The sequence below is a fragment of the Hypanus sabinus genome, chromosome 8 (assembly GCF_030144855.1).
Source record: "Hypanus sabinus isolate sHypSab1 chromosome 8, sHypSab1.hap1, whole genome shotgun sequence".
Classification (NCBI taxonomy): Eukaryota; Metazoa; Chordata; class Chondrichthyes; order Myliobatiformes; family Dasyatidae; genus Hypanus; species Hypanus sabinus.
In genome coordinates, this window is record NC_082713.1 from 154,534,327 (window position 1) to 154,556,821 (window position 22,495).

Consider the following 22,495-nt stretch of genomic DNA (forward strand, 5'->3'; position numbering starts at 1 on the left):
AAAGGTTGGACAAACCAGGACGTTATTCATTGACACAGAGAGGTGATCTTACAGAGATGTCTAAATCATCTGGGTCATAGATAGGGAAAATACCCTCAGACTTTTTCCCAGATTTATGTTATCAAGAACTAGAGGGCATAGGTATAAGAAGAGAGGGGAAAGATTTAAGAGGAACCTGAGGGATTTTTACACAAAGGCTGGTATCTGTGTAGAATTAACTGCCAGAAGAAGTGGTTTGGGCAGGTACAATAGAAGCTTTTAAAAGGGAGTTGTACAGGTACATGGATTGGAAAGGTTTAGAACAGGAGTTCCCAACCTGGGGTCCATAGACTACTTAGTTAAAGGTAGGGGCCCATGGCATACCAGTAGTTGGGAACCACTGGTTTAGAAGGTTATGGCCCAAATGCTTGCCAATGGAACTAGTTTGGATGGGGGCCTAAGGACCTGTTTCTGTGTTGTAGCCTACTGGTTTCAGGGCTGTAGTGAATGGGCATGCATATGCTGAATGAGATTGCATATGAACTGCAGTTAGCTTGCATTTCTCTACAGAACTAACTGATGACTTTCAGCATCATCTGGCTCAATATCTGAGCAGGTTTTTAAAATAAAGTCATGAGATTGCTGTTGAACATACTATGCCTCCAAGAACAAATATTCTGTCTGTTGACCCAGTGTCATTGTGCTGTGGAGTGCATGCACAAGTTGGCAAGGAATCTGCTTCCGCACTTTTGACTCCATGTAGGAACAGTTCATTTAACGTGCCTTCCAGCAAATCAGTACGATTTGGCAGAATGCTGAACGTTCTCAATGATTATGAAGACAAAAGAGCCCGCACATGCTTCAACGGAAAACTCTGAACAAGATCTATCATTTTAGCTTTTTTTGAGTAGCCTGCTTAGAAAGTTTGCTGACCTATTTTGGGATAGTTTTATCTGCTATTTTTGGTATATCACTTCAATATGTATGAATTTTTAAAATAGAGCATTTACTGAGATTTTTTACAGTATTTCCAGCTTACCTATACAGTCGCATGCAAAGGTTTGGGCACCCCTGGTCCAAATTTCTGTTATTGTGAATGGTTGAGTGAGTAGAAGAAGAACTGATTGCCAAAAGTCATAAAGTTAAAGATGAAACATTCTTTTCAACATTTTAAGCAAGATTAGTGTTTTATTTTCGTTTTGTGCAATTTTAGAGTGGAAAGAAGGAAAGGAGCGCCATGTAAAAGTCTGGGCACCCCAAGAGATTTGAGCTCTCAGATAACTTTTACCAAGGTCTCAGACCTTAATTAACTTGTTAGGGCTATGGCTTATTCACAGACATCGTTAGGAAAGGCCAGGTGATGCAAATTTTAAAGCTTAGTAAATACCCTGACTCCTCAAACCTTGTCCCAACAATCAGCAGCCATGGGCTCCTCTAAGCAGCTGCCTAGCACTCTGAAAATTAAAATAAATGATGCCCACAAAGCAGGAGTAGGCTATAAGAAGATAGCAAAGTCTTTTCAGGTAGCTGTTTCCTCAGTTCGTAATGTAATTAGGAAATGGCAGTTAACAGGAATGGTGGAGGTCAAGTTGTGGTCTGGAAGACCAAGAAAACTTTCTGAGAGAACTGCTTGTAGAATTTCTAGAAAGGCAAATCAGAACCCCCGTTTGACTGCAAAAGACCTTCAGGAAGATTTAGCAGACTCTGGAGTGGTGGTGCACTGTTCTGCTGCTCAGCAACACCTGAACAAGTATGACCTGCATGAAAGAGTCATCAGAAGAAAACCTTTCCTACGTCCTCATCACAAAATTCAGCGTCAGAAGTTTACAAAGGAACATCTAAACAAGCCTGATGCATTTTGGAAACAAGTCCTGTGGAACGATTAAGTTAAAATAGAACCTTTTGGCCACAATGAATGAAGGTATGTTTGTGATATACCATCAATAACTCTCCGAAACATGAGGCGAGATATTGGCTGTTATTGGCTGGAAGAAAGAACAAGCAGCAATTGACCACCATACTACATCCTGGAGACTGAGGGCAGGGCCCAGGCTCCAATCGCCTTTATACCGGGGTCTGTGGGAGGAGTCACAGGAGCAGTCAGTGGGTGGGGGGGGGGGCACGTGTCCAGACAGGTATATGTAGTTCACACAGTTTGAAGAAAAAAGGGAAAAGGGTGCAGAATTTCATGAAAAGAACACCTCTCTCACATGCTTCGAGCTTGTGTTGCAGCCAGTGGTACAGGGAACATTTAACTGGTAGAGGGAAGAATTAATTCAATTAAATACCAGCAAATTCTGGAAGCAAACATCACACCGTCTGTAAAAAAAATCTGAAGATGAAAAGAGGATGGCTTCTACAACAGGATAATGATCTTAAACACACCTCAAAATCCACAATGGACTACCTCAAGAGGCGCAAGCTGAAGTTTTTGCCATGGCCCTCACTGTCACCCAGCCTAAACATCATCGAAAATCTGTGGATAAACCTCAAAAGAGCAGTGTATACAAGACAGCCCAAGAATCTCGCAGAACTAGAAGTTCTAAATGTATAAAAAAAACTAATTTAAAAAAAAAGAACTAGAAGTCTTTTGCAAGGAACAATGGGTAAAAATCCCTCAAACAAGAATTGAAAGACTCTTATCCGGCTACAGAAAATGTTTACAAGCTGTGATACTTGCCAAAGGGGCTGTTACTAAGTACTGACCATGCAGGGTGTACAAACTTTTCCTTTTTTTGTTATTTTGAAACTGTAAATGATGGAAATAAAAAAATAATCTTGCTTAAAATATTAAAGAAACGTGTCATCTTTAACTTTATGCCTTTTGTAAATCAGGTCCTCTTTTACTCGCTTAGCTATTCACAATAACAGAAATTTTGACCGGGGTGCCCACTGTAGAATTTAAATAATTATATTGTAGCGGTGTGCTACACGCATCGCTAAAATTACGACACGGAGTCGGTAACTGCAGTCGAAGGAAAAACTTTATTCGAAATCCTCAGCCTCACTTTTAAGCCTCTCTCGACCTGTCCCCCATGGCGCAGAGGCTCCAAAGCTCTGTGCTCGCAAACCCCCGTAGGCTATCTAATTGTGAGCCGGTTCGGATGTGCCAGGAAATGGGTCGCCACAATATATTTTTTTCATTCAGTAACCCTTGGAAGCAGGGACAAACTGTTGCACTGTTTGATATAGATCGCCAAACTGAGAAAAGGTTCTGAGCTGAAGCCAAGGAATTTGCCATTTATATGTAAAGTCCACAGTAACCAATCTTTTTCAACTTATCAATTTAACCTTCTTCTTTTAGTCCATAATAGCATCTGACAACATTGAAACTAGTACTCCATGGACACTGGTGATTATATTAATTTGTGTCAAATTTGTTGATGACTTATAATTGCTGTAGTTTTGCAATTGCCTGTCTTGTTTATGTGACACCCACAAAACTCTTTTCATGTCGTTAAAAATAGATTGCTTCTTATGACATTTTGATAAAGTGGTTTTTAAGTCCATCCTATATAATTACTCAGGGCAGCAAATTTTTTCAAAGGTGTTGCTTCCTTAGAATTTTTATTGTGGTTGTGATAGACCACTTGAAGTTGAACATAAATATAATTTCAGATTCCTTGTATCACATTGGAATTTGGAGAAACAGAAAATTAACGTTTATTGAATATTTAATTGCATAACAGTACTGATGCTTGGCAGTTGTTCAACAGAGCTAAAAATGTTTTGTTGATAATTTTAATTTGCACTCAGTGTCTGAGGCTTCTCACTTAAGTGTCCAACAATAATCAGCCAGCACTGATGGATTCCAGTTGCCCTGAAAGCAGTTCTCCATGACCGCAATGTCCTGGTGAAGTCTTTCACCACGCTCATCACTGACAGGGTCAAGATTTGCAGTGAAGAAGTCTAACTGGGAATGCAGGAAATGAATCTTTAGTGACATGTTGCACTTCATGGTATTGTATACTTGAAGCATGTAGTCAATCAGCTACATGTAGTTTGGTGCTCTATGGTTGCCAAGAAAAATTTCAACAATGTCATTGAATGCCTTCCATGCGATTTTCTCCAGTCCCACTAGAAATTCTTCGAATTGCAAGTATGACCTGTTGGATTTATGGACCAATAAAAATGCCTTCCTCAATCTTGGCATCAGTTTTTTAGAGAAATATCTGTCTCAAATAGCGAAATCCTTCATGGAAATTTTGCAGTCTTGAACCCAGTAATTCTGCTTTTGCCTTTGATAAATCCAGGTCCCTGACCAGATCATTTAACTCCGATTAAATTATCAGATGAAACTCACTCAACATAAAGGTTACTGTGTCATTTTCCATTCCTGGCTCATATGCCATGGCATCTTCACCTGGTTCCTCTAGACTCCATGTCTCTGGTGGCTCTGGGACTGGAAGACAATCGTTGTGCAGCACAGGTCTTATGGCTGAAGGGAGATTGGGCTATTGAGTGGATTTCTTGTTTTTAACAGGGAAACCAGACACACTGGTCAGACAGAAGTAGCAGTCTGTCATGTGATCCTTCTGCTCTCGCCATATCATTGGGACAGCAAACAGCACTGACTTCAAGTAACTCTGAGCCAAGCTCTAAGATTGACAGTGCATGTTGTGCAGCAAATGTGGGAAGCCCAGGCTTTATCTTGGTCACCCATTTTACACCCAAAGTAGAGCTCATAGGCTTTCTTAATAAGTGGAAACATGCCCTGTCTTTGAGAATTAAGCGTATGCTCACCACAACAGGAAGTATTGCGGCTGTTGCAGCATTGGCAAGACATTTTGCTATCACAAATACTCTGGAAAATACAATTACTTTATTATAATGAGTACACACAATACACTATGCATGTAGAGCATGCACATCAGCCTGATCACAAGCCAGTAAGACATGTAAACATAATGCATAGAATAGTGTGTGCATGATGCTTTTATAGCCTTTCTAAATCCTGTCCTGCCATGCAGCATATGCCTTGCCTAAGAATGCCCAGGCAAGCCTGGATAAGATAGAAAACTTTACAGCTTACATCTTGGGCAACATTTTAATTGACTTGAATTATGAAGGGAAATAATAAATATAGGCGATTTCAAAATAATGTTGCGTGACAGAGACATTTCATGCTGGTTTTCATGGCCAGCAGCCCAAAATTCATAAGATACACCCACAAATACTTAGGAAGCAAAATCTTTGTTGTGCAGTATTATGGAATGCAATGCCAACCTGAAACCAGAAACTAAATAAATTTTAGTTTTGCCTTTAGTTATAACAGCTCTATTTTATTTTCCATTTACACTGCCTGAAAATAAATAGCCTACAGAAGCATCCAACTTAAGTTGCTCTAAAAATGGTCTAATTTGTATCAATCACAAAGATGGGCTCCATTACTAAACTAATTTTAGGCTGTTGATCAAAATGGGCATTTGTGAATTATAATTGCCTAAATTAAATTAATTGATTTGATGTACAGCATTAGGCGAGATCAGTGGATGGAAATGTAATTTTGAAGAGCAAGTACTGTTACTTTCCATGAGTCAGTAGGTTGTTTGCTGTGGTAATATTCATAAGATCCACAAAAGCCACTGATCGGTTCCCTCGGGAAATTACTAAGATGAGTGAAAGCCTATCTTTGAAAGGCGAAGGATCATAATAAACCACATTATATATTCAAATGAAAGGCACTAGAAGAAGGGTTATTTTACATGCTGTTGATAACAAAGATATCATAATAATGGATTTATTGCTGAAAATAACCCAAACCACACTAAAGGCATTATACTATGCAGAAATTGATTAGTAATCATTTACAAGACAATCTAGCAATGACTCACAAGGACTGTACGTTTAACAATAAAAATATTTGCACAGGCAGTGTTTTATATTAAATCTTTTATCTGATGAGTTTTTATTATAATTGCCAGCCTATAGATGCACCATTAACGTAAAGCCAAGATGAAGGCAAAACGGAGAGTTTGTTGATTTTCTGTCTTGTCTTGACCCTGTTGCTGTCCATGGCTTGAGCTTGGAAAATCCTGCAATAGTGTCTTCCTTCGGACACAGTGCTGCTCAGGTGCACTGACATAGAAACGTAGAAAACCTGCAGCACAATACAGGCCCTTCAGCCCACGAAGTTGTGCCGAACATGTCCCTACCTCAGAAATTACTAGATTTCCCTATAGCCCTCTGTTTTTCTAAGCTCCACGCACCTATCTAAAAATGTCTTAAAAGACCCTATTGTATCCGCCTCCACCACCATTGCCGGCAGCCCATTCCACGCACTCACCACTCTCTGAGTAAAAAACTTACCCCTGACATCTCCTCTGTACCTACTCCCCAGCACCTTAAACCTGTGTACTTTGTGGCAACCATTTCAGTCCTGGGAAAAAGCCTCTGACTATCCACACGATCAATACCTCTCATCATCTTATACACCTCTATGTCAGGACATACTTGGTGACAGTAGCGGAAAACCGACGTTGACTGTTTATTTCCCTTCATAGATGCTGACTGAGCAACTGAGCTCCTCCAGCATTTTGTCTGTGCTGCTCAAGATTTCCAACACCTGCAGAACCTCGTGAGTCCTTTACCTAGTTGGAGGCTGGACTCTGCATCGTATGCAACGGTGGCACACAATGGCATAGACGTTATCACAACACCTCACAGTTTCCAGATGTAAGATTGGGGTTCGATTCCTGCCACTGTCTGTAAGCAGTTTGTACGTTCTCCCCGTGACTGCATGGATTTTCTCTGGGTTCTCCAGTTTCCTGCTACATTCCAAAGGTGAACAGGATACAGTTAGTAATTTATGGCCATACTATGTTGGAGCCAGAAACTGATTTAAATGTTGCAGAACAACGCATTTCACTGTGTGCTTCAATGTACAGGTGAAAAATGAAAATCTAATCTCTATTCTTTATCTACTAACATTAACTGCAAGTTTAAGAAATATCCAGAAAGATTAAGCCACATGTGGGAATATTTCAACTACTTTCATACACCACAAGAACACCTGCAATAATATAGTCCTTACGTGAGATGCCTTCTCCAGGAAGATGTGCAATATTTCCATTTAGGATTGGTTCTTGCAGTGATCCTAAATTTTCACTATAACTTTAGCATGGCTGCACAGTGGCTACTGCTTTACATCAGTGGGCAACTTAGGATCTAATTGACATTGTAAATCATGTTGTTTTGTTGTATGCTGTGGTCAGTTTTGACCTCCATGTCTCATGAACAGCCTCTTTTCGATATGCCAAAGACACAGCCCAGAAGACTAGCATGCCTTCAGGGTGCTGGAATTTTGTGGCTCTGGAGGCAGACAGACTTGAGGTCGTGCTGCCACCTAGTGCGTTGTGGGAGACAGTTAAAATTGTTTGGACTAGATTGGCCAAATGGCCTCTCTGTGCTGTAGTTTTCTATGACTCTGTGACTTACTAGGCCTTCGCCTTGCCTGTGAGACGAATTGACTCACATAGTTGAGTAAAATGGATTAATATAGATAGGTACAGTGCTTATCAAGGACATAGTGGGCAGAATGGCCCATTTTTGGGCTATATGTACCTATGACTTGTGATTTAATAACTACCTGCTCATTACTCTTATCAGAAACATTTTAGACACAGCTAAAACATCTGCATATTTCCAATGTTGCAATTAATGACCAACCAACTGCAGAACCTGATGTTGAAGTGTGAGGTTGTCTTGAGCCTAAAGGAATCTGACCCTATGGATTGAGTTTAAGTTCAAACAGGTGCATATTCAGTTAAAGGATTTGTCTTCAGGTTGGCTCCATCTATTCATGGAAGCCAGCAATACAGCAGAACAGCTATTGCGTCAGCATGGAGCACTCATTAAGTTCTGAATTTATAGTGCATTTATATAGATCCAAGGATAACTTACTTTCACGAAAGACTCCAGATGGAATATTCAGTGTTTTGGGCAGACATGAGTCAGTACTTTGTTCAGCTAAGGATGATTCGTTTAATGTCACTATTTGTTTTTTTTTTGTGTCTATGGTTAGGTCATTTTGAGAATGGAAGTAATAATAAGTGGACTTGAGTGGTCTGACCTGGTTTTAATTTGGTACCTGAGCAAAGCTTTAGCTTCATTACTCTTCTCCAGTGAAGGAAGAGTGAACTACTATGCAACTTATTGTGAAGCCAAATTTATTGTTATAGGATTGATAGCAGCTTGCCTCGTTTCTTTTTTATTGTGTTACCGACTGAAACTGCAATTTAACGAAAAACAATAGTCACTATGTGGAGAGATCAGGCAGCAGCAAAGGGAAAATCAAACTCCAAAGATGTGTGAAATGTAAAATAAAATGAGAAAATGCCAAGAGTGCTTAGCAGGTCAGGCAACAGCTGCTGAAGAGAAAGAGAGTTAGAGTGAGGGCCCCTTGTTGGAAATGAGAAAACAAGTTATTTTGAAGTTGCAGAGATGACGTAGAAAGGGGTAGGATGAAGAAGAGATAAACTTGCAATCAGATGTGCCATGATCATTAAATAGCAGAGCAGGCTCAAAGAGTCGATTGGCCAACGTCTAATTTCTATGACACTCTGCACGTAGGAGTCTTCCTGCAGAGATCATTGTAGTCTACTGCGGAGGCCCCACTTCAAACCCTCCCACCAGTCTTTGACAAGAGAGAATGATGGGACAGAGTTTCATTTCCTGTAAAATTCTGATCATGTTTTTAGATGCAGTTTAAAAAATTGTCTCTAAGTACTTTCAAATAAAAATTAAAATATATAAACATACATAATTAAATGCATTAAGGTTATCCTTTGAAATTGCTTTGCTGCTCATGGTAGGCTGAACAGGCTGAGTTTTATTTTATTTAGCATGAAGTCGGCCATTCTGGTCCTTCGAGCCACACCACCTGAGCAGACCTACAACCCTGATTAACCCTAACCTAATCACATGACAATTTAAAATGAGCAGTTAATCTACCTGGTATGTCTTCGGACTGTAGGAGGAAACCAGAGCACCCATGTAAAACCCGTGCAATCCGTGAGGGGGGAGGCAGTGTTCAGAGACTCCCTACAGAACAGTGCCAGAATTTAGCTCCAAACTCCAGAACGCTTCGAGCTGTAATTGCATTGTATTAACCGCTACGCTACTGTGGCACTCAAATGCCAACTCAGAAATCACCCAAATGATTGCAAAATGCTTTAAGAGTATATATTTTTAAATTTATTAATGTGCTGTGGACTTCAAGTAAAGTCAAGTCACTTTTTTATTGTCATTTCGACCATAACTGCTGGTACAGTGCATAGTAAAAATGAGACAACGTTTTTTCAGGACCATGGTGTTACATGACACAGTACAAAAACTAGACTGAACTACGTTAAAAAAACAACACAGAGAAAAAATACACTAGACTACAGACCTACCCAGGACTGCATAAAGTGCACAAAAACAGTGCAGGCATTACAATAAATAATAAACAAGCCAATAGGGCTGTAAGGTTGATGCACCATCAATAACCCTCTGAGACGTGAGGTGAGATATAGGCTTTTATCGGCTGGAAGAAAGAACAAGCAGCAATTGACCACCACACTACATCCTGGAGACAGAGAGGCCGGGCTCAGGCTCCAATCACCTTTATACCGGGTTCTGTGGGAGGAGCCACAGGAGCAGTCGGCGGGGTGGGGGGGGGGGGTGTCCAGACAGGTATATGTAGTTCACCACAGTCCAGGCTCTGGGTATTGAGGAGTCTGATAGATTGGGAGAAGAAACTGTTACATAGTCTGGTTGTGAGAGCCCAAATGCTTTGGTGCCTTTTCACAGACAGCAGGAGGGTGAAGAGTTTTTATGAGGGGTGCGTGGAGTCCTTCATAATGCTGTTAGCTTTACGGATGCAGCGTGTAGTGTAAGTGTCCGTGATGGCAGGAAGAGAGACTCTGATGATCTTCTCAGCTGACCTCTCCATCCGCTGCAGGGTCTTGCGATCCGAAATGGTGCAATTTCCAAACCAGGCAATGATGCAGCTGTTCAGGATGTTCTCAATACAACCCCTGTAGAATGTGATGAGGATGGGGGGTGGGAGATGGACTTTCCTCAGCCTTCGCAGAAAGTAGAGACACTGTTGGGCTTTCTTTGCTATAGAGCTGGTGTTGAGGGGCCAGGTGATATTCTCCGCCAGGTGAACACCAAGAAATTTGGTGGTATAATTAACAATTGCTACCCTTTCCCATTATCCTTAAAAGAGGCATTTGTTTCGGAAGGGTCTGAAATCACATGTAAGCCTGATGAAGTATGGATGGGAGATTACCATATTGAAGAACATTAATAAACCAAATGAGTTTTTACAACAGTCTGTAGTTTCATAATGGACACTAGCTTTTCTTAAGATTCCAGATTTATTTAATTACTGAATTTAAATTCCCCAGCTGCCATGGTGGGATTGTGGTAACTGTGGTTTAAGAAATGTTAAAGCCCAGCTGTGTGTTTTCCAGACACTTGCTGGGTTAGGAATTGCTCCCTGACCTATGGTCAGTGCAGTTAAAGTTGTATCCCCAAGGCAGGTTAAGATTGCTGCTGAACTGTAGTTGCCAGTTCACAGAAGCCTCAAGTACAGAGAGCTAATGATTGCAATGAAGCGTTATGTGAAGAAAAGTTTACAGGGAATAATGTTCGTATAAGACAACATCCCGTGGGAACTCAGTATCACACGCATTTCACAATAAGGTCCATGGTGAACAATAAGGTAGCTATAAAGGTAAAAGGTTCACCAAAGTTATATTTTAAGTATGGTGGTGGTGGTGGCATCCGTCAGTCTTGAGAGACCATGGATCTGCGCCTGGAGTTTCCGGGGCGCAGGCCTGGGCAGGGTTGTATGGGAGACCGGCAGTTGCCCAAGCTGCAGGCCTTCCCCTCTCCACGCCACCGATGTTGTCCAAGGGAAGGGCAACTTGACAGCGGTGACGTCGCAGAGCAATGTGTTGTTAAGCGCCTTGCCCAAGGACACAAACACGTTGCCTCAGCTGAAGCTCATCCCAGTGACCTTCGAACTGCGTGCCAACACTTAAGTAATTATTGACATTATTACCTGTAGCAAATACTATGGGAAATAGCGTCAGTAATGAGTTATTTTACTATAGGAATTGAAGTGGTAGACAATTCAAACATTTCAAAACATAAAGCAAACGATCTAATATGTACTGTTAACAAATATAAAATCATCACGATTTTTTTTCTAAAGAAAACTCAGAGCTGAAGAATTAAAACTTTAGAACTGAATTAAATGAGTCAAAATAAATAACTTAATCACAGTGTTTTTTTTCTCTCTAAATCCCCAAGCTACGACTCCCTATTCTAACTAGCATAAGTTCAGAGAGCTGATTTCCCAGAAAAAATAGGGTATCAATTCTGGATTCCACTTGAAATCCAGCCACTAAGTAGAGTGACTGATTCAAGATTCAAGATTTTTTATTGTCATTCTTCAGATTTGTGTAAGTGCAAGGGGAGAACAAAATGATTCTTGTTCCAATGTAGCATAAGAATATACAGTAAGCATAAAAACCACAATAAAATAGCAGAACTTCCCAATAGCCAAACATGTTAATTCCATTTCCCGTTCCGACATGTTGGTCCATGACCTCCTCTTGTGCCAAGATTAGTCACATATCAGGGTGGAGGAGCACCACCTTATGTCTCTAACCTGATGGAATAAATATTGATTTCTCCTTCCAGTTAAAAAAAATTCCATCCCCTCTTCCCTCCATTCCCCCACCAGCCTCTTACCTCTTGCCTATCACCCCCCCCCCCCCCCGGATCCCCTCCCTCCCCTTCACCACCTTTTTATTCTGGTGTCTTCCCCCTTCTATTCAGTTCTGAAGAAGGGTATCGGCCCAAAATGTGGACTATTCATTTCCATAGATGCTGCCTGACCTGCTGAGTTCTTCCAACATTTTGTGTGTGTTGCTTTGGATTTCCAGCATCTGCAGACTTTCTCGTGTTTACAGTAAATATACAATCAATCTTACAAGACACAATGTACAAGTAACTGTTAAGTGTGGCCGTATATGTCAGATCAGTTTATATAAGTAGACTGCTCAGCTGTACATAAAGTGATGCTAGCTGCAGGACTATCAGAACAAAACTCTGACAGGAAGTAGTAAAGTGGCTGACATGGACAAAATAGTGGTGGGGGCTGATGGGGTGGTTAATAGGTGGAGCTATAGATCAGACTGACAGCTTGGAGGAAGTTTTTTTTTGAGCCTAGTGGTCCTGGTGTGGGTGCTGTGTAGCCTCCTCCCTGATGGAAGTGGGACAAACAGTCCATAAGCAGAGTGGGTGAGACCCTTAATAATATTGCTGGCCTCTTACTGGCACTTTCCTGGTGGCAGTGATGTAGCAACTCCTTCCGTTCAGTAGGTCGTGAATTTATGTTAGTCTGAAAAGACCAAAGACTGAGTTTCCTGGGCATGTCTGAATGCTGGCAAGATTGGGCCCATCATTCTTGCTTCAGCATGAAGAAAAGTACTGTCATATACTGCCCAGTGTAAACTTACATGGAATTTACCCTGTGTGTATGGTTGTCAATATTGAAATACCACCTGATGCTGTTAAATAGGTTCATAACCTTTCACACATCCGCTGAAGTATCTTGCTGATAACTGAGCTTTGGGAATTTGGTGAATTGTTGCTTGAGTCAGAAGAAATACCAACTATTTTCTTTCCTATCATTTTATCACCTTACATTCCCAAACTACTGATTCTTAATTGAATATCACTGCGCATTGCTTGTTATGCTGTGGGCCTTAGCCTGTGTGGTGTGTTATTGTGACTGAGTGGACAGGAACAGAGTGGAAGGACCTGAAATCAGTGGGAATCTCTGGACTGGTAACTCGTTGCCTCTTTCTCCTTCTATTTAAGCACCTTACAATCCCACCATGCCTTCCCTAAGATCTCCCACTTACTCGTCAGATTGCTAGCCTGATTTCAAAGTGTGAAGTGAATTTGTTATCGAAGTACATATATGTCACCATATACAACCCTGAGATTCATTTTCCTGCGAGCCTACTCAGCAAATCTACAGAGCAGTAACTATAACAGGATCAATGAAAGATCGACCAGAGTGCAGAAGACAACAAACTGTGTAAATGAACCTATAAATAAATAACAATCAATACAAGAACAGGAGGTAACGAGACAAGGAGTCCTTAAAGTGAGATCATTGGTTGTACAAACATCTCAATGATGGGGCAATCAAGTACAGTCATCCTCTTTTATTAAAGAGCCTGGTGAATGAGGGCTAGTAACTGCTCTTGAACCTGGTGGTGCGAGTCCTGAGACTCTTGTACCTTCTACCTGATGGCAGCAGTGAGAAAAGAGCATTATCTCAGTGGTCTAGATGTCTGTTGAAGGATGCTGCTTTCCAATGGCATATAGATGTGCTCAATGATTGGGAGAGCTTTACCCGAGATGTACTGGGCCGAATCCACTTACGTACAGATTGTTTGTGCATTAAATAAACTGGCCTAATTATCAAAAAAAAATACTGATTTTAGTAATTTGTTTCAGTGTTGTAAAAATATTTACTTATAATGCAAGTATTTTTAACTTGCAACATTCAGTTAGTTGCCCTGTAATTAGTGTGCCTTGTACTAAATAGTCTTCTTTGCCTTACAGCTCATGAAGCATTCTGCCATGAGATTTCCAGCAGCAAATTGGGGTCTCTTGATGCTTCTGGGGAGCTTGGTTCCGCTGAGCAGTGCAGACTGTGAGGATGCAAGGAAGGATGTCGAATTGGACTTAAACATGCAGTACAGCTTTCCCAGCTTCACTGCAGAAACGTTCATACAGAACATAGTCCTCCACAAACAGCGCATTTACGTAGGAGCAACAAACAAGATCTACGTCCTGAACAGTAACCTGGAAAAGACTTCTGAGTTCAAAACTGGCCCCGTGTTGGAGTCCTTGAATTGTTCACCATGTGACAACTGTGAGGAGTTGGAAAACCACTCTGAATCTGTGTGGAGGAACAATACGAACATGGTTTTGCTTGTCGAAACGTTCTACGGAGATCAACTTATCAGCTGTGGCAGTGCAAGGAACGGTGTCTGTTTCCTTCACAATCTTGAGGAAAATGCTCTTGCCAATTTTTCAAGCAATGCCCAGTGTATGTACTCATTTGCCAACAATAACCATGGCATGTACCCAGACTGTATTGCCAGTCCCCTAGGTACAAAGGTGTTGATAAAGAAGAACGATCGATTTGTGAATTTGTACATCGGTGCAACACTGAGTTCTGCTCCTCTGTATTCCCGGTTACATTCAGTATCTATAAGGAGGTTAAAGGAATCCGAAGATGGCTTTCAGTTCATCTCTGAACGTTCATATATGGATGTTACTCCACAGTCTAGGGACACCTACCCAATTAAGTATCTTTACACTTTCGAAAGTCGGAACTACGTGTACTTTTTAACTGTGCAAAAAGAAAGTTTGCGATCTAAATCATTTCACACCAGAATTATTCGACTGTGCACCTCAGATCCTTTGTTGAACTCTTATGTTGAAATGCCGCTGGAATGTATAATCAGTGAAAAGCGAAGAAAGAGATCCTCAAATATAGAAGTGTTCAACATCATTCAGGCTGCATACGTAGCCAAACCGGGTGCAGACCTTGCTGAACAATTGGGGGTTTCTGCTGAAGAGGATGTACTCTTTGCAGTATTTGTACAAAGTAAACCGGAGTCCTTGGAGCTTACCAACAGATCAACAGTCTGTGCATTTTCTGTAAAGTTCATCAATCAATTCTTTGAACTGTTCATTGAGAGGTGTCAGAAAGAAAAGCTTCCCAAAGGCCTTCACCATTTTCACGGCGATGCCAATAGACACTGCACCGGTAAAGTAAGTTGACATTCAAATAATAGTATCATGATGTATCTCTGACTTATGAAGTCAAAAAAGACACATTTTCCTGCAGGATATTATAATACATTAAATTGCAAATGCTGGGAGAATGTCAATGTGTCTTTCACGAATGTTCAAATTGGTAATTCAGAATGGGCCCCTGATGCATTTAACCAGCTGGATTTTTCATATCAGTTTGATCGCTGCAATAGATGAGTCATCGTTTTTTCCCACTCATAACATATGGAAGGAGAAATGAAAGGCTCTCCGTAATGTAACTGTGAGGATGCCTAAAGCAGTTGTATCAATTTCCTTTCTCTTCGGTTCTTTTACCCGAGCTATTAACTGGTTTACTTTAAACTAATTAACACCTCCATTAGAAGAAAGAGCTCGGCTGACGTTAAAGTACTGTGTTGAAGGCAGTGAGAAGACATTGGTTCCTTTAAGAGTAATTTTACATCTGTAAAAATATGGAACGTGCGAAGTTACTAAAGGCCATTGGAATAATCGAATAATGCTATATTCCACAATGCCTTTAACACACTTTCCATTGATTTTTTTTCTTCCTGAGTAATATACAATTCATTGCTATCAACAAATAAAATCTATCCCATCACAGTCACCCTCACCTTCTCAGGCAATTTATTCCATGTATTCACCAATCTCTGCATCAATTTTTTACATTTTAGGTAATGCCCTTATGGGAAATGGAGAAATTAAATCATGAGTTCATGTAATCCTGTTCAAGGCAGTGTTCAAAATTTTCTGTCCTTATCTTGTAAAGATGTGGGGAAGATTATAAAATAAGATTATTAAGAAGTAGTTTAAAGAGGTGGTTGTAAATTGGCGCAGACTCAGTACAATGAATAGCCTGTTTCCATACTGTGTCTCTCTGACTGCATTGTCATCCTCAATGACAGGCCCATTCACATCCCACATTGCACCAGCATCTCTCATCCTACTGTGAATGGTTTCCACTCAGTTTTGATCTCCTCTGTGGCCCCATGGATCTCTCCACCATACTTTTTGCCCAGCCCCTCACCGATTGAACTTTTCCTGCGTCCATCACGTCTATCACTAGCCTGCCTGCTGCCAACAATCTTTGCCTCTTCGCTTGTATTTATCTCTCCAACCCCCTGACTTCATCTCCACCCTCCCCACTCCTCAGCCCTACCCTGATCTTCTCACTTTATCATCATTTCCATCTCCCCTAACCCTCACTCTCTTCCCTCTAATCTTGTCCCCTGCCCAGGCCCCAGTACACTTCTCTTTGGCAATATCTTCTCCAGCTCCTCCAACAGCTGTGCTTGCCCTTCTATGCTAGCAAAGTCTGAGGAGGCATGGTTTCTCACAACTTCCCTCAGAAAGGGGTAATCCAGCACACACTGAAGACCCTCTAACACAGAATTTCTTTACGTTTTTATTCTTTTTTTATGATGTCTACTATTATTTTGCTCTTTTTATTTCCAGTACCTTGGATATGATGTCTTCAATCACAAGTCCACCAGTCACCTCGAGATCCATTTCCTTCATTTGTTCAATGTCTAACAACAATAAATTCTCCAGATCAGGAGTTGGAGTTCCCAACCTTGATCCAATATCATTAAGCCAGGATCCATGGATCCTAGGATAGGAACACCTGCACTAGATAGTTGTCAGTATTTTTTCCTCTGCCTCAGAAACTCAATCCATGGTAGTCAATGCCATGAATTTCAAAGTCAAAGTGTAACGTGCTGATCTACACGTGCAGTACATTTAGTACCATTGACAGGCGATGAATTGCCATGACATTATGACAGTTCGACACAATCAGTATATCACCTAACTTTTCCAAATCTCTTCACTTTTTTTCATCCACTTTAAAACGGGTGTTCAACCAGATTTACTGAGAACTCAGAATCCAGCATCCGTCATTAAGGATCCCCATCACCCAGGATATGCCCTGAAGGCACCCACTCAATGATTCAGGAACAGCTTCTTCCCCTCTGCCATCAGATTTCTGAATGGACATTGAACTCATGAACACTACTTCACTACTTTTTTTCCTCCTCTTTTTGCACTACTTATTCAACTTTTTTGGAATCTATATACATTTATGCTAATTCAGTTTTGGTTATTATGTAGAGCATTGTACTGCTGCCGCCTAACAACAAACTTCAGGACACATGTCAATGATAATAAACCTTATTCTGATTCTGAATATCTCCCAAGTCTGACATTCATGGCTTCGGGTGCCGTCCAGAAATCTGGCCCCCTATCTTTCTCAGGACATTGCTGAGAAAGCGTGGCTGTGTTGTGGGACTGTCCATCAGTTTGCATGTTAAGCTAAGGTTCCACCTTCCCAAGTTAGATGGATGCAAAAGATTGACTGACACAACTCCAAGAAAAACAGGGGAACTGTCGTGCTGTTTTGACCAGTATTGATCACTTCAGAGACATGCCTCTCTGCACTACTGAAGTTCATCATTGGCAGTAATGTGCTTGCGGATGACTTAACACATTATAAGTTGAACCCTGATCTTAAATGATATCTAACTCTCTTCAGCCCAGCTCTCCAAATGAGTAAGTATTTCATCAGGATTTTAGAGTCAGAGTGTCATAGGGCATTACAGTGCAGATGCAGGCACTTTGCCCATCCACTCCATTGTGCTGCGGAGCCCCATCAACCTGCACTGAGGCAATCGCCCTCCGTACCTCTTACATCTGTGTACCTACTCAGACTTTTCTTAAATGTTGCAGTCAAACCTGCATCCACCACTTCAAAGTCCAAAGTAAGTTTATCATCAAAGTACACATACAAACCTGAGGTTCATTTTCTTGTGGGCATTCACAATAAATGCAGAGATCCACAATGGAATCAGTGAAAGACCACACAAAAAAGCAAACAATAAACCAATAAAGCAAACAGCCAGTGTGCAAAAGACAACAGACTGCAAATACAAAAAGAAAAAAAAATAGCAATAAATAAATATAAAGAGCATGAGATGAAGAATCCTTGACTGTGAACCATTAGTTGTGGGAGCAGTTCAGTGTTGGGTTAAGTGAAGGTACAAGAACCTGATTCAAGAACCTGATGGCCTTGAACCTGGTAGTGTGGGTCCTGAGACTCCTGTACCTCCTTCCTAATGACAATATTAAGATGTTGGGGGTCCGTGATTATGGATGCTGCTTTCCTGCAACAGCGCTCCATACAGATGTGCTCAAAGGTCTTTCCTGCGATGGACTAGGCTGATTCCACTACTTTATCCTGTCAGGGGTGTTAGTGTCTCCATACCAGGCAGTGATGCAATATGCTCTGAGCCACACATCTTAGAAGTTTGACAAAGTTTTAGATGACATGCCAAATCTTTACAAACTTCAAAGAAAGCAGAGTTGCTGCTGTGCTTTCCTTGTAATGGCACTTATGTGCTGGACCCAGGGCAGATCCTCTGAAATGATACACCAAGGAATGAGTTGGCACACTCACACCACCCTCCGAGTGAAGAAGCTCCCCTCAGACTCCCCTTAAGTATTTCATTTTTCACTCTTAACCTCTGACCTTTAGCTCTAGTCTCAGCCAACTTCGGCGGGAAAAATCATGCTTGCCTGTACCCTATCTATACCCTTCATAATTTTGTAAACCTTCATTAAAGCTCCCCTCATTCTCCTATGACTCAGGGAATACAGTCTTAACCTATACAACATTCCCCTATAACTCAGGTTTTGCAGTCCCAGCAACATCATTGTAAATTTTCTCTGTGCTCTTTCTATAGTATCGATATCTTTCCTGTAGATAGGTGACCAAAGCTGCTCATTACATTCCAAATTCAGCTTCACCAAAGTTTTAAATAACTTTAACTTAACATCCCAATTCCTGTACTCAGTGCTTTGATTTATGAAGACCATGGTGCCAAACGCTCTCTTTACAACCCTATCTGCCTGTGACTCCACTTTCAAAGAATTGTGGATCTGTGGATCTTCAATCACACTTCTCAATGCCCTACCATTCACTGTGTAAGTCTTCGCCTGGTTGGTCCTCCTGAAGGTCAACATCTCACACTTGTCTGCATTAAATTCCATCTGCAATTTTTCAGCCCATTTTTCCAGATGTCCCAGATCCCACTGAAAGCTTTAATAACTTCCCTCAATGTCCACTGAGCCCCTAATGGTGATGTCATTGAGAAAATTGCTGATCCAATTTACCACAAAAAAGCCAAGATTTTTTGCCTGGCAAAATTGACGCATGCAAATGCCAAGCAAGTTCTGTTGTCCTAAATATGTTGCACAATGTGACTTCCACATTTCATCTATTTGTCTTAGAACAGAGTTGTCGCTGAGTGGAATTGCTTTAATTATTTGATCTGGTGACTTAGGCAAACCCTGTTCAGAACATCCCTCACTGCTGACAGAATCAGTTCTTCTTCAGTTGTATGAGGCTTTCCAGATTTGACACTGAGCAATGAAATGTTGCATGTAGCATGCAAACCATCACTGTTTTGTTGCGAATTACTGGCAAACATGTTTTGAAGGGTTTTTTCCCTATAAGTTTTGACAAAGTGACCTGAGATTAGCCAAGTTTTTGTTTGTTTATCTGAATGTATTCTCTTCAAACGTTCAGGGAGCCAAGTTTCATTGTCATGTTTGAAAAAGCTTTTTCACACAACAGACACATTGGCTGCTGTTGGTTGCTTTATGCTGATATAAATCCACATTTCAGGTACACCACTTGATACTGTCTACACGTCTTTTTTGTTTGCTCTGCTTCTGCTATTTTTGTTATGGATTAACGACCCATGGTCAATTGACTATTGTTTTATTCCAGCCTCCAGTACAGCAATCAATAAAGCGGAAAATTATGACATCATCATGGCTCAGACAAACTGACTCCCTGTTAAAGTGGGGCAATGACATCTCGGTTGGGCTGTGGGCTAGAGAAATGCAGTCAAGACCATCAGAAAGGGCAAATTCTGAACTTAACCCCATCGAGCACCTACCCTAATTTGTAGGAACTGTGTAACTGTGCGATAGGAATAGTACTTAGTGTAGGAATAGTACTATTTAACACTGCACTACAGTATTGAATGGCAGTAATGCATGGGCCAGGCCTGGAAATAACGTGGTATCTTCAGTCCAGATTTCTCATGATATGCCAAATACAGAAGTGTCCCATTGCTTTTTAACACCTATAATGTGCTTCAAGCAAAGTATAAGAGAAAGGTGGGTTAGCAAGAGATCATTGTAATCAATTATGAGGCACTGAGAATCAAATGATTATAATAAGTAATTCATTTCTTAAATTAAGCCTGTAATCCCTCAACTTCCCCCTTGTTACTGAGTGCCCCCACCACCCCTTTATCTCTCTTGTCCCTTAGAAACAGCCATTGTTCTCAGGATAGCAATTTTGTCCACCTGGGAACCATTAGCTGGGCCCACAGCCCAACTGAAGTATCGCTGTCTCACTTTATGTACCTTCAAGCAGTGAGTCATGTTTTGTCTGAACTATGATGATATGAGAACATTATTATGTTTTTCTAAAACCTGTATAAAACTGATGACTTAAGCCCCAAGTGTGCATGTTATGTCATGATTTGTTCTGTTTGAATTCTACTCTGTTCTCCTGTAACATTGACAAAATACATTAATTCCATCTCAGTGCATTATCTGCAGTCCCATTCTCCTGCTGGATATCTTTCACATGCCTATACAAGCTACTCCCCATAATTTGCCTACCATCCATTTATGAATGAATGAATGAAAATTTATTTCGGTCAGTACAAACATAACAAAAAGCATCATTTTCAATGATGGTTTCATAAAATAAAATTAAATAATAAAAATCTTTAAAACAGACTGAAAGGGTATAGGCTGAAGCTACAGGTTATTACTCCTACCCCTCTTACATATACAACAACATATTTGGCATCAATCATCACATCAAAAACAAAAAAATTCATAATCTTTTAACACAAAATCCAATTCCAAGTATCGTTTATTTACAATACTCCCATTCATTTTGAATCATGTATTTTATATTTGTCCATTAAATTATTTTTAAATAATTATTTAAACTTGTTAAGTGTCGTGCATGTTTTTAAATTCTCGCTACAACTGTTCCATAGATTCACCCCTCTGACTAAAATATAATGATTTTTTACATTTGTTCTTATCCTTTGATTTTGAAATATACATCTTCCTCTCAAATCATTTTGACTTTCTCTCATTTTAAACAATCTTTGGATACTTTGTGGTAACTGTCCATTTTTTACTTCATATATAACATGTATTTTTTAAAAATCTACGAAATCTCTGAATTTTAAAGTATTTAGTTGAATAAATAGTGGATTGGTTGGCTGATAATAACTAGTCTTATTTACAATTCGTATGGCTCTCTTTTGGAGTAGAAAAATCGAGTTTGTATTTGTTTTGTATGTATTTCCCCATACCTCTACATAGTAAGTCGCATATGGGACTAGAAGTGAAAGGTATGAAGTATAAGATATAAGCAGCAGTCAAGTGAACTACTTTTGAGCTATGGGAGTAACCGGTGCACCCTGAGGAAAGCCACAGAATCATGCAAACTCCATACAGACAGCACCAGAGGTCAGATTAAAATATAGTTCTGGAACCGTGGGGCAGTGCCGCACCAGTGTGCCGCAGGTTCTGTGCACAACTGCACGTTTTGAAAAGTAACTTGTGAGACAGTTTGCTGTTGTCAGTAGTCTAGAGGAGCGTGATGGATTCGTTCAGCGGTGAGGATGCAACAGGGTTTGGTGAGGAAATTCAAGCGATTCAGTTACTCTAGGGAAAAATCTCATTTCGCTTTCTTGCACAGAAATGAAGATTTTATTTACAGGCTCTGTCAGAACTTCATCCACATAAAGAAATAAGTAGTACAGAAAATGTTTTCTGAATTATGTGTATTTCTGTATTATTCCTTTAATGGATTGTCTGTTGTTAACATTCCATTTAGGATAATTCCATTAAGACATTCTATTAAGATAAGCTAACAGCATTAAAATTTAAAGCAAATTCCATATTTGCTTTAAATTTGCTGGGCTATTACAGGAGTGGATTTTGGTCCTGCTTGAAGCGATGTCACAGGTGCCAAGCTGTATTGGCCCTTGCCCTTCCCTTGGGTAACATCAGTGGCATGGAGAGGGGAGACTTGCTGCTTGGGCAACTGCCGGTCTTCCATACAACCTTGCCCAGGCCAGTGCCCTGGAGAGGACACTTGCAAGACTTTCCAGGCACAGATTAATGGTCCCGTGAGACTAACGGATGCCATCCACATCCACTAACCACATAGTCAAAATAAGAATTATAAAGCTCAATTGTTTAATTGCATATTGTGTACTGTTTGTTATTTCATGGTGTTGATTTGTAACGGGAACACATCATGTAGCATCCACCCAAACAACATTTCTTAAGTTTGGCTGGGCCAAGGTCTGTCTTCCCCTAGATCAGGGGTCAGCAACCTTTACCACTGAAAGAGCCACTTGGACCCGTTTCCCACAGAAAAGAAAACACTGGGAGCCGCAAAACCCGTTTGACATTTAAAATGAAATAACACTGCATACAACGTTTTGTTTTGCCTTTATGCTATGTATAAACAAACTATAATGTGTTGCATTTATGAAATTGATGAACTCCTGCAGAGAAAACGAAATTACATTTC

General features: G+C 40.6%; 1 protein-coding gene across 1 annotated transcript in view; it reads left to right on the forward strand.

The window, feature by feature from the left end:
* met (MET proto-oncogene, receptor tyrosine kinase) overlaps positions 1 to 22,495 on the forward strand; it is a 133,939-nt gene that overhangs the window by 20,240 nt on the left and 91,204 nt on the right. Inside the window, exon 2 of the mRNA XM_059978278.1 lies at positions 13,618 to 14,838. Coding sequence (XP_059834261.1) covers positions 13,621 to 14,838 — 1,218 coding nt within the window. The 5' untranslated portion in view covers positions 13,618 to 13,620. The remainder of the gene's footprint in view (positions 1 to 13,617; positions 14,839 to 22,495) is intronic.